General features: G+C 35.5%; 2 protein-coding genes across 2 annotated transcripts in view; one reads left to right on the plus strand and one right to left on the minus strand.

Moving 5' to 3' along the window:
- Window positions 1–256: 256 nt before the first annotated feature.
- Window positions 257–12994, plus strand: part of LOC131955059 (caspase activity and apoptosis inhibitor 1) — a 105291-nt gene continuing 92553 nt past the window's right edge. The window contains exon 1 of the mRNA XM_059319009.1: window positions 257–404. The gene's annotated coding sequence lies outside the window, so the exon portion shown is untranslated. The remainder of the gene's footprint in view (window positions 405–12994) is intronic.
- On the minus strand, window positions 9310–10976 carry LOC131955039 (polycystin-1-like protein 3). The gene is made up of 2 exons (XM_059318985.1): window positions 10958–10976; window positions 9310–10787 (listed from the first exon to the last, which is right to left on the minus strand). Exons 1-2 carry the CDS (start codon window positions 10974–10976, stop codon window positions 9310–9312), a joined length of 1497 nt encoding a protein of 498 aa, XP_059174968.1.

Here is a 12994-nt window from a genome sequence, read left to right on the forward strand (position 1 = left end):
TAGGGGTGCCAGCAATTATAAAAATCTAATTATAAAATGTTAAAAATACTGTTAAATAAAATAAAAAAATATCCTACATTCACTGACAAAAATGTGTAATTTATGAAATTCATGATGTTGGATATAGATTTTGATTTTTCACTCAATCAACATGTTTAAAGCTAAAAGTGTTTTAAAAATTCGTAATGTTAGCCTAGATGCAGTAAATTAAAACAACAATGCTCCCGCTACGATTTCCTGGTGATATTTTAATGTTGTTTCCCCCATGATGCTAAGCAAGATGGCGGCGCTCTTTAGTTTCGTTTTCGCATAACACAGATATAAATTTAGTTGTTTAAGAGTACAGTTGTTATTGAAGCATTGAAACTTAATTAAACCTGTGCTCCGAACCTAAAACTTTTGAGGTAATCATAATATTTTAAAGTGTTAACTTATATTGTCTAAGATTTTATATTAAATAAGAATAAACTCTTAATTTTTTTTTGTGTGAACGCAAACGACACTGGCACGAACGAACGATGTCGATTGACACTATTGACAGTGACAGTGTGACACCGATTGTTGTTGACGTCTGAATTAGAAATCTAGATCTAGATTTCTAGAATCTAGATTTCTAGATTAAGAATCTTATAGATCTAAATTCTAGATCTAAAGTCTAGTCTAGATCCGAAAATGCTAGATCTAGAATCTAGAAATCTAGATATCTAGATTCTACTCTCCTGAATTATGAATGATGATGATAGGTTCTATCATTTTATTTGTTATTATAATATTAAATTATTTGTATTAGCCTAAAATAAATAATATTATAATTTATTAATTCGGTCTATTTATTACATTTATGAATTATTATTTTGAAGTGACTAGGCCTACTTGGAAAATATTTTTTCAACAGAAGATACGAAACTCAATAGTTCTGCACACACACAGTGACCTTAATAGCTTTGAGAGTTCGGTTAGGATAAGGCAAGGGATAGGGTTAGGGTTCTGCGGCTTGTTTGTAAACACACGCACGCGCATTACCATCAAAAACATCACAGCGAATGAAGGCGGTAGTTTCACTCCATTGCGCATGTGTATCTTTTTCCAGCTAGAATCTGTGCCTTATTACTATTATATTCATTCATTATTATTAATAATGTTGACATGGAAAAACGTAAGACTAAAACAATTTAAGACATATAGGTAAGGGAGGCCTATGGCTAGGCCTAATATTTTAGGCCGATTTTAGCCGGAAAAAGATACGCAGAACCCTAGCTCTAATCCAAATCCTAACCATAACCCTAGCTCAGCTATTATAGCTATTAAGATCACTGCGCATGCGCAGAACTATCTTATGCCGACCAAGTGGAGACACTGGGGCGAAAAATCTTTTTCCGAGTAGTCACTTCGTATATTTTAAATTTAAAAAAATCAATGGCGTCATTAACAAAAAGCTGCAAATGCAGAGAGCATGATAACAAAAATTATGGAGTTAAGGCCTACTTTCTAGATCAAGTAAAGTACGTTGAGAATAAGTTTCTTATTCTTTAGATAAATCCGTAGGTGAGTAGGCCTAAAACTACAAATAAATTTCCATAGTAAATTTCAGTTAAAGCCTATAATTTAGCAATGGTTTAATAATTTTCCTAAGCTATCAAATAGGCCTATAAATACTTCCTGGGCAGTATGTTTTTAAAGTTTAAAGTATTGCATCAGCTTTTTCTAATATATTGTTACTGTTATAAAAATATTACTTTACTCATTTAGCCTTTAGGCCTACTGCGCCTATGCTGTATTTTTTTATAATTGGTTTGTTTATGTCCCCAATATACATGAAAACCAAATTGTTTTTGTCTTTTAAAAAAATTTGTTTGTTTACAGAAGTTGTTAAAACTGTTAATACATTTATCAGATCTTAAATTAAGTCAGATAAAAACCAAAACAATCCAGTTTTTACAACCTCGTTTATTTTAAAAACGTTGCACTGATTTTAAAATATTAAATAAACCATTCCATACTATTCTTGTTTGAGCTACTATCTATTCTGTTGCTACTAAGTTTTAGTTTTTTAGTGAAATAATAATGAATAACTTGAAGTTTCATGTAGATTTTACTTAACAAAAACTAAAAGAATGTTGTTGATAAAGCACTAAACTGGTCTAGGCTGGTGTATAGATAACTATATAGATCTAGTCTAGATCTAATTACTTTACACAATGTACATCTTGGTTTTTTTTATAGAACTAGTAAAAAATAATCTATAAAAATCTAGATGCTAGAGTATCTATTATCTACATCAGGGGTCTCCAAACTTTTTAGTTCGAGGGCCGCATTAACTATCAAATTTCAGTTCGGGGGCCAGTTAATTAATTCCAAACATGTCTTTGATTTTTCTGGGCAAAGTACCTCAGCCATCACCAACAAACGTTTTTTCAGTGGACAGAAAGATCGCAGCGGGCCGGATGAGAGGACCTCGCGGGCTGCATCCGGCCCGCGGGCCGTAGTTTGGAGACCCCTGATCTAGATTATAGTGGAATTTGTCTTAAGTAACTCTAGCTCACTGCTAGAGTTAGAGTTAATGTCAAGATTAGTGTCTAAATTAACCATCAAATGACTCTGATGACTAATAGAAATAAATAATGATTTACTAGATTATATTTTATATTTAGTATCTCTTGAGTTTATTGTACATTTGGAGCGTGAGATCCTATCTAACCTCTTTCATTTAATAATATTTAAATATTTAACCTAAGATTATTCATATTCATTTTAAGTAAGCTACAAGCCAATTGAATCAAGTTCGTTTTGTGATTTACCTTTCATTAGAACAATATTTTTATGTCTCTTAACGGATTTTGTACGATTTTATAAATTTAATAGATCTAGATTCGATTCCGTTACTAAAAACACATTTTATGTCAGCGGATATCAACAATATATACATTTTTTTTACACATCTAACTGCTATAGCAAGCCAACCAATCAAACTTAGTTAAACCTTTTTTTTTGTTACCATCTGTAGTGTTTCTTTTGTCTCAATGTTTTTTGTTTTGAATCAATTATAAAAAGTAGAAGGAATTTGTTATTGATACAATGCAAGATGTGAAAATTAAAATGGCTAAACGAGAAGGTGTCAGAATATTTTTGTAAATTGAGTTTCAATTTTAGCTGTCAGATTGATATCACCTTGTACCATCTTATAAAGTGTTAACAAAAGATTTAGAACAAGAAACAATTTATAAAATAATGCTAATTAGGGCTAATAAAGAAAGGAAAGCTGATGAACTCAATGACTGTGTGATGTTGTATGTGAATATGATGTGATTTTATTTTTTGCTTAAGTAAAATTGAACTACCTTGTTTTAAATTAAAAAGGAACACATAAGGACAACCAGAACAAGTGTTCAAAAGAAATGTTTTAGTTCTAATAAATAGTTAAACCTTGTGGGTTCTATTAAAAACAATGGTGACATCAATCCATGCTACATGTCATTGTATGTAACAAACAAGTTTAAAAAAAATAATTAAAAAGAACCAAATGTTGATTATTTTCTAGTTTAAAAAAATTTCATGAATGAGCCTTAACGTTTATAGGCTTCTTGGCTAAATTCCTTTACTCTAGTATTTAAATTATTTGTAAAAGTGAATCAGATAATTTGAATTATTTCTTAATTTAGGTAAAAAAAAAGTCCACATTTTTTATGAACCTTTTATTGATGCAATTTGAATTAATAAGTGTTTAGTGAGGCTAGCAGTGTGGACTCCTCACCTCCTGTGAACACTTCCCTATCTTACAATAGCTCTGTTTTCAAATCTAGTTGAACGTAACTAAAACAAGTATCTCTTGTGAAGAAATCCTGGAATTAATCTTTTCAGAGCACAGTAATTGATGTTACTCCCTAGTAGGTAACAAGTGTCTACTGTGAACGAATTCTGGAATTAATCTTTTCAGAGCCCAGTAATTGATGTTACTCCCTTGTAGGTAACAAGTGTCTCTTGTGAACGAATTCTGGAATTAATCTTTTCAGAGCCCAGTAATTGATGTTACTCCCTTGTAGGTAACAAGTGTCTCTTGTGAACGAATTCTGGAATTAATCTTTTCAGAGCCCAGTAATTGATGTTACTCCCTTGTAGGTAACAAGTGTCTCTTGTGAACGAATTCTGGAATTAATCTTTTCAGAGCCCAGTAATTGATGTTACTCCCTTGTAGGTAACAAGTGTCTCTTGTGAACGAATTCTGGAATTAATCTTTTCAGAGCCCAGTAATTGATGTTACTCCCTTGTAGGTAACAAGTGTCTCTTGTGAACGAATTCTGGAATTAATCTTTTCAGAGCCCAGTAATTGATGTTACACCCTTGTAGGTAACAAGTGTCTCTTGTGAACGAATTCTGGAATTAATCTTTTCAGAGCCCAGTAATTGATGTTACTCCCTAGTAGGTTAGCAAAATTTGAAGCGACGGATGAAAACACACAATTTTATGCCAAGAAAAAACTGATTCACATCTGTCTGCAATTTTAAACTACGAGAAATTGCCCGGTGAGGGAGAAAAATATGGGGCGCTAGGTTGTTGACAACATCACACAGTAATTGAGTCTCTAAACCGAAACCAAAATCGCTGTCTCAACTTCAAATGTAACCTGGAAACAAAAACTGTCACTGAAAACAGATTTTTATCCAGAATTGTATTTAATCTTGATCTACATGTTGTTACTGCACATTAGTCGTAGTCATGCCCCTAAACCTTGCACATAAGCCCAAACCTGACAAAAGTCACATTTAGAGATTCTATAAGGCGACTCTACTTTCCCCAGAAAGTTTTAGTCCACCCCAACCTATGTTCTCTCTAAGCTGCGCTGCCATAGTTTTAACTGCCCACAGACTTTTTGTAAAAAAAACAAATATCTTTGTATAAGACTTTCAGCGAACACAAAATGCACGTTCCCCATAGAGGGAACGTTGCCCCAAAACCTGAAAATTTCAAGTACCCCTCCTACCTCCTTGGAGGAAAATGTCTGAAAGAACCACTGTTTTCATTTCCTACTTTTGGCCGCTACATCGCAAACATGATGATAGTGTTGCTTTCAGACTTTTTTTCTCCTGGCGGTGGGGGGGGGGGGGCGGATTAAATTCACTGGCAAGGGGGGGGGGCTGACACTGGTAGAACTTTATATATTTTCTATGTCAGTTTATTTCATTCGAGGGAGTGTAGGTGTTCTTTGTCGGAAGGGGCAGCAGAGATGACTGCATGCAGACCCCTTTTAAGGTTAGACATATTAATGAGGTGGTAATGTTAGTGTCCTTATTATCAAGTACCGATGACATCATTATTATTGTGTATTTTTTTTTGGAGCAATTGGTTTTTAATTCTATGTTTGCTCTAGAATCAATGATGTCACATTATTGTGTGTACTTTTCCGACTTTAGAATATTTCCTACTGTATGTTCCATGTGACGTCATGTTTCGTTTTCCATTTGACTGTGAAATTTTTTACGTTCCTGGTGTTTTCTGTTCAGTGTTACCAACAGATAGATAGACAACAGAGTGACAGAATAGTGAAACTATTATTATGGATTTATTAAATACATTGGTATTTGTTATAGTAAAATACATAAGAAATACAAAGTGAACATAACCTTAGGGTGTTTTTTTTTAAAATAAACTTTTTTTTTTAATATCTCCAACTTATTTAGCAACTGCAATAAGTATTATGATTTTTTCTTTGTTCAGCACTTTTGAGGTCTAATGTTATGCTCTACCATTTGACTTCTTCATAAAGATGAAATTTACATTTCCCCCCTCACCCCAATATGGGTCTATGACGAATTTTTTCTTTAGAGTCATGGATGAGGTCAGTAGTTGTTTAATTGGAAACTGTAATTAGAACAGATTGATTGAAATGCAGGTTAACTTTCTGGGACACATAATTTTTATCTGTGTTCCTTATTTTTTAGATCTTTTGTACAAGAGGATAAGCACTGTTTCTTTCTTCTTCATTATTAATTGCAACAGTGATGGGGGATATCCTCCAACTCAATTAAATATTACTTATCAACATACTGTATGTGGCCTAGCGTTAGAGAGCTAGACTGCTAACCTGGAAGTCTTGAGTTCAAATCCGGCTCCAAGTCAGTAGAAAGTCCCAGAGTCCACACAGCTATGATGAGTACCCAACTCATAGTGCTAACCATGCTATCCCTCCATATGCAGAGGTCTTTGAAGCAGATGAACTTCTTCATCTGCCCCATGTGTCTTGGGCATGAATGTGAAATGATGATGATAATGTACTGTGTGGTCCATTGACTCTGACTTTAGTCTGCTTCCCTTTCCAACAATAGAGCTTTGCTTGATCAATTCTTTCCAACAAAAAAATTGTTTAAAAAATGTGGTTTCAACTACATTTTAAATTTTCTGTCATGTCTCCTTAAGTTGTAATTTTCTCAATATTCCACTTGAAATTTGTGCACTGATGTATGACTGACAGTATTCATTTCTGCCCCCAGCCTCCGTGCCAACGTTCCTTCTAAGGCTAAAAAAAAACATCGTGCGCAGTGTTCTAAAAGTCTTATAGATGGATATATGTAGTTTACAAAATGACTGTGCAGCAGCTTAGAGTTTACATTATGCACAACAAAATGTTTTATTTGATGATGGTATACTAAAAATAATCAAGACTATACATTCTGGAGACTTAATGCATTGGTTAATGAATGATTATTTAGACCTTAGTATCAATAACTTTTAATATGCCCTGCAGACAGTAAAAACTATACTTTAACAAAGTATTATGTGGTATCTAAATTATTTATATTGCAGCTATATAATAATAAACAATTAATTAAACAGGTTAGAATTGCATAAATTACAATTTACTGCTATTTTGAAATTTATATTCTACCGAGTTGTTAGGTCGAGACTGAATTATTCATAGTGTAGTCTGCTAGTATTTAATGATTTGAATAGATTACAACATCATACAATATGCTGTGCTCTCATTCTGAGTCTACTTAATGCAGTCAGAAAGTTTTTCACTGCTTGCATAAAATGCAAATATACAATTTCATACATGGATGCTAGACGCAACTACATAGCATATAGGCTACATCATGCAAAATCTGCTGTAGGTAATTCAATATTCACTTCTAATTATATGGGTGTTAATGTGAGATTAAGAATCTAAAATTATGAATTTGTATTCTGGTTTCACAATCTAAAGTTAACTATGAATTTAAAATTTCTTTCCTGATTATGTAATGTAATAATTTATTACCAGCTTTTTATACTGTTAGTTTTTGTCTGCGCAAAATCAATGATTGTCTGGCTTCTAACAATAAGAATAATTCAATTATAAAAATATTACTTTCAAAAACGTTGCTTAATAAAATCCCAACTGAAATGTTGATGTTATTAGTGGTTTTAAAGTGAGACATCAATTCATGTTTAAATTAATTATCATTGGAGGCAAAAATTCAATCGACGTTTTATTAGATTAGTGTCTGTTGTAGAATTAGCAGAGAATAAAATAGTCATTCATTAGTAGACAACATTAATGTTTATTGTTTTCTTTGATAAGAAAAAAGATACACTTTTTATGGTATGCACAATTGTTTTTGTTACTGTAATTGACCTTGTTGGTTAGTTTATTGTCTGACATCATATGTTTTTTCTCCTGGATAATTGCTAACTTGGTTAATTTTTTGTACTATTTCGTTATAGGGCTAGAGTCCTATGGTAGGCTACAGTTTATAAGGGTGTGCTAATTTTGCTGTACTTCTCATTTTACAAGGTTCTAATTTTTTATCACCTTTTTCTTTTTAAGGGTCATTTTTTTTTCTTAAAAAGGTAGTGTCTAGCATTTCTTTGTTCATCTCTTTAGTATAGTTCCTCTTTGCATTTTTTGGTACTTCTTTTTTTACTTTCTCGTATATACAAAGTATAGAGAAAGTCTTGTAATCGTGAAAAAAAAATCGAGATTATTACAAATCTCGACGTTTTACACCTCACTGATACGGAAAAACATAATTTTGCAATCTTGTCCATATGTCTGTGTGTCTGTCTGTCTGTCTGTCTGTCTGTCTGTCTGTCTGTGTGTAAACACGATAACTTGAGTACAGTTACAGCTAGGTTGATGAAATTTCATATATAAGTATTTTATCAAACTCGTAGATCCGTATCAACTTATGAGCGATTTCCGATAACCGGAAGTGGTACTTTTTCTACTTTGAATTTTGCGCACTATTATGCACATCTTTATTTGGCGTTCGCTTGGTGCGCAATTCTTTTTCTATGAGATTCTATTCTATTTTTAAAAGTTTAAGTAATTAAAAATCATGTCTATATTCCAAGTTATATAAGAATGTTCGAGAAAGTTTAGGGGAGATCACTCCCGGTTTATTGTTTATTATTTTTCCAAACTCTATGGTTGTAAGAGACTTTTTTTTTTACTCTTTCTTTTCCTTTTTTTTTTAAATTAAAAGATTTCTCAACCATAACCATGAATTCCTAATAATTCTAGTTCTAATAGCTTCTATAATCCTTGTCATAATCCATTGCCACTGGGTACAATATAATGAACCAGTACAAATGTCATTCTTTGTGTTGTGGAACGTGATTAGGCAACAGGTGACTTTTAAATTAAAACGTTGTAATGAGGTTTCCGGTTGCTTGATTTAAACAAGTGGATCTTAAAAACTTACGTGCAGTTAGTTATAGTTTAAAACTTATATTATAATATTTCTTTTGTTTGTTGTTTAATTTCCTACCTTATTAAGTCGTGAAAATTATTCTTAAATTACTTCATATAAATATTAATTAAACATACCTAATTGCCAAGAGAAATTATATTTACCTCTTCTGGTTGGTTGTCTCAGAAGGTGGCTCATGAGAGGCTATAAATAACTCATAATAAAGGGAGATAATTTTCTCTTTTGACTGATTGTCTGCTGCATATCTTGTAAATAGTCTGACATGGCTAGTGTGATTGTAAAAAAGTCGATTGGAACTGAAAGGGTTAATAACTGTCAATTATTTAGGTGGGGAGACAATTTTATACTGTTTGTTTTTATTGGTGGATTAGGAAATGGAAAGGGGAGGTGGGGGGGGGGGCGTTAAGTAGGGTGTATAATAAAAAGTTTTAAAAGAAAATTTAGGAAAAAAAACGGGTGATTGTTTGGCTTGATGGCCAATGTTACTTCTAGGCTGGCCGTGCAGTATGTAAACCAACAGGGCAGTCATCTTTATAAAATTCCTTTAGCCTTGTTTAGTATTTCATAGCTATACACACAAAACACAGATGCCACACAGGCTTAGAGGGTATATTGTTCATGGCTAGTTGTTTATGTTGGGTGGAGACAAGGTTATTTTGACCTCCAGAAGTGGACACAGTGGAATAGACTCAGTGGTGACTTTTGAGTGTGGGCAACATAGGATAGACTCAGTGGTGACATATGGAGGTGGACACAGTGGGATAGAGTCAGTGGTGACATCTGGAAGTGGACACAGTGGGATAGAGTTAGTGGTGACATCAGGTGGTGGACACAGTGGGATAGAGTTAGTGGTGACATCAGGTGGACACAGTGGGATAGAGTCAGTGGTGACATCAGGTGGACACAGTGGGATAGAGTCAGTGGTGACATCAGGTGGACACAGTGGGATAGAGTCAGTGGTGACATCAGATGGACACAGTAGGATAGAGTCAGTGGTGACATCTGGTGGACACAGTGGGATAGAGTCAGTGGTGACATCAGATGGACACAGTAGGATAGAGTCAGTGGTGACATCAGGTGGACACAGTGGGATAGAGTCAGTGGTGACATCAGATGGACACAGTAGGATAGAGTCAGTGGTGACATCTGGAAGTGGACACAGTGGGATAGAGTCAGTGGTGACATCAGGTGGACACAGTGGGATAGAGTCAGTGGTGACATCTGGAGGTGGACACAGTGGGATAGAGTCAGTGGTTACATCTGGTGGTGGACACAGTGGGATAGAGTCAGTGGTGACATCTGGAGGTGGACACAGTGGGATAGAGTCAGTGGTGACATCTGGAGGTGGACACAGTGGGATAGAGTCAGTGGTGACATCTGGAGGTGGACACAGTGGGATAGAGTCAGTGGTGACATCTGGAGGTGGACACAGTGGGATAGAGTTAGTGGTGACATCAGGTGGACACAGTGGGATAGAGTCAGTGGTGACATCTGGAGGTGGACACAGTGGGATAGAGTCAGTGGTGACATCTGGAAGTGGACACAGTGGGATAGAGTCAGTGGTGACATCTGGAGGTGGACACAGTGGGATAGAGTCAGTGGTGACATCAGGTGGACACAGTGGGATAGAGTCAGTGGTGACATCTGGAGGTGGACACAGTGGGATAGAGTCAGTGGTGACATCAGGTGGACACAGTGGGATAGAGTCAGTGGTGACATCTGGAGGTGGACACAGTGGGATAGAGTCAGTGGTGACATCTGAAAGTGGACACATTGGGATAGAGTCAGTGGTAACATCAGGTGGACACAGTGGGATAGAGTCATTGGTGACATCAGGTGGACACAGTGGGATAGAGTCAGTGGTGACATCTGGAAGTGGACACAGTGGGATAGAGTCAGTGGTGACATCTGAAAGTGGACACAGTGGGATAGAGTCAGTGGTGACATCTGGAAGTGGACACAGTGGGATAGAGTCAGTGGTGACATCTGAAAGTGGACACAGTGGGATAGAGTCAGTGGTGACATATGGTGGACACAGTGGGATAGAGTCAGTGGTGACATCTGAAAGTGGACACAGTGGGATAGAGTCAGTGGTGACATCTGAAAGTGGACACAGTGGGATAGAGTCAGTGGTGACATATGGTGGACACAGTGGGATAGAGTCAGTGGTGACATCTGAAAGTGGACACAGTGGGATAGAGTCAGTGGTGACATCTGAAAGTGGACACAGTGGGATAAACTCAGCGGTAACTGGACTCTATGGGACTTACCTAGATAAACTTGTGACATCATGACACAAAGTAGCAAACACCTAGACTACACTCTCTTTAGATTAGAGGTCCCAGTAGCACAGCGTGCCCATGTATGTGGTTATAATACAGACATATGTAATATACTGCTGTGCTTCTCCGATGTATTGGTGATATCTAGGACTGGAAAAAGTGAAAGTTGCCATTGAGAAGGTTCACGATTTAACCTTTGACAATAACCTTATCCCCCCACCCCCCCCCAAGCACACCCTGTACCACGTGTCCCACCTCGTCACATTAGATGTGGTAAACAAACTCCCATTGTTTTAATACTTAACATCTAAAAAATAAAATAAATCAAAATCGATATCACGAAAATCCATGTTTTTAATATCAAAACATAACCGCTGCCAAGAAAATTAGCACTTAATTTGCTAAATTAATTAACACACGCAGATAACACTGGTATTTGCACCAAATTAACATCGGTATAATTAGATCTAATTAAATTATCGTCATTACATTGTCTCGCCATTTTACTTTATTAATAGGAGATCTCATTAACTAGAATAAAGAAAGTGTATGTCACACAATGCACGGATTAATCTTTTCATCTAGCTTAGTCAGTTCTAATTACAGACCAAAATATCACATTAAACACATAAACTGATAAAAATACCCCCCAACCTGACGGATTTTAGAGAGAAAAAAAAATGCAATGCAAATCAATTAAGAGTTAAAATGTAATGAGATTGCAAGGGAGTTAACCGAACGGGGGATTCATAAATTGTTTTTCTAGCAACATTTTCTTATTTAAATATTATATATCTGCCCGATATATCTATATATCTATATCTATATCTATATATATATATATATATATATATATATATATATATATATATATATATATACATATATATATATATACGTTTCTTAAGTTGAAATAGCGAAGTAAATCAAGCTATACCCCTTCCCCCTTTCCAACCTCCCCACCCCCCAGACCAGTAGTGCAATAAAGATGTTCCGAGGGCGTTAGCAAGGAAAGATAAATCTCCTCATCTGGTCATTAAAAGCCCAAACAAATGATCTCCCCCCATGTCACCGAATGAAACAACAGCGGCTATCTGTGACGTGAACACGTGAAATTTATTTCATTGTCAGACCGTTCCGTGGCGGCGGGCCTCGAGACTCCGGCACTGCCGGCGAGATCGATAGTTTTAATTCAAGTAATAACACCAATGCCTACTTACGCCTGGGAGAGGATTGAACCAAACTGTAATTTGCAATTTCCTCCCCTCTGACTGAATAAAAAGAACCAATATATTTTAAAATGCACTCGAAAGAGGAAATCCTGTTATATTGTTATACCCACATTTCCTCCTTTTAGAGCACCCCCCCCCCACTCACTCTCCCTACCCGGTTATAAACGCGATTAAAAAAATACTTGAGATTGGAGAAAATCAAAATAATGATTTATGCAGAGTAGGGAAATATTGACGTTTTTACCTGAATCTCACTAATTTAATTACAAAAGCACCATTGAGTGCAGCGGGTTTTCTCCCCTTGTTTTTCAACTTGTACTTTGAATGTGTTTCTGATTTTCAAAACTTCATTATTTTTCATTGAAACTAATTTAGAATTGCCGGCGCGGGGAGAGTTTTCATTTTTTTTTTCAAAGTAAAAATGCATGTAATACAAAGTAGCTTTCTTGATGTTTTATTTTTTTCTTTTATATATACATATTTTTTACCCATTTTTTTACCCCGCCTGAGCTTTCATAATTATTGGACTTGTCAATTAGCTGATTAGAAGTTGAATGGCTTCAACTCTCATCGCAAACGCATTACTGTTGGCCCCTTTGTGCGTGTGTTTGTGTTGCGGTCAAGTCCATTTTTTTTTCTTCTTCTTCTTCACGACGCCTCCAGTGACGCGTGGCGCTAACTCTTGCTTCTTCATGCTCATTTAACGGAGCCAGACAAGTCGCGCCCGTGAGAAAGTTCCACTGTTTTTTTTTTCAATTGAAAAGGGTAAGGGAGGCACTGGGTGGGATTTAAT

Source organism: Physella acuta, unplaced genomic scaffold (assembly GCF_028476545.2).
Source record: "Physella acuta isolate Inbredline_101_S28 unplaced genomic scaffold, ASM2847654v3 ptg001051l, whole genome shotgun sequence".
Taxonomy (NCBI): Eukaryota; Metazoa; Mollusca; class Gastropoda; family Physidae; genus Physella; species Physella acuta.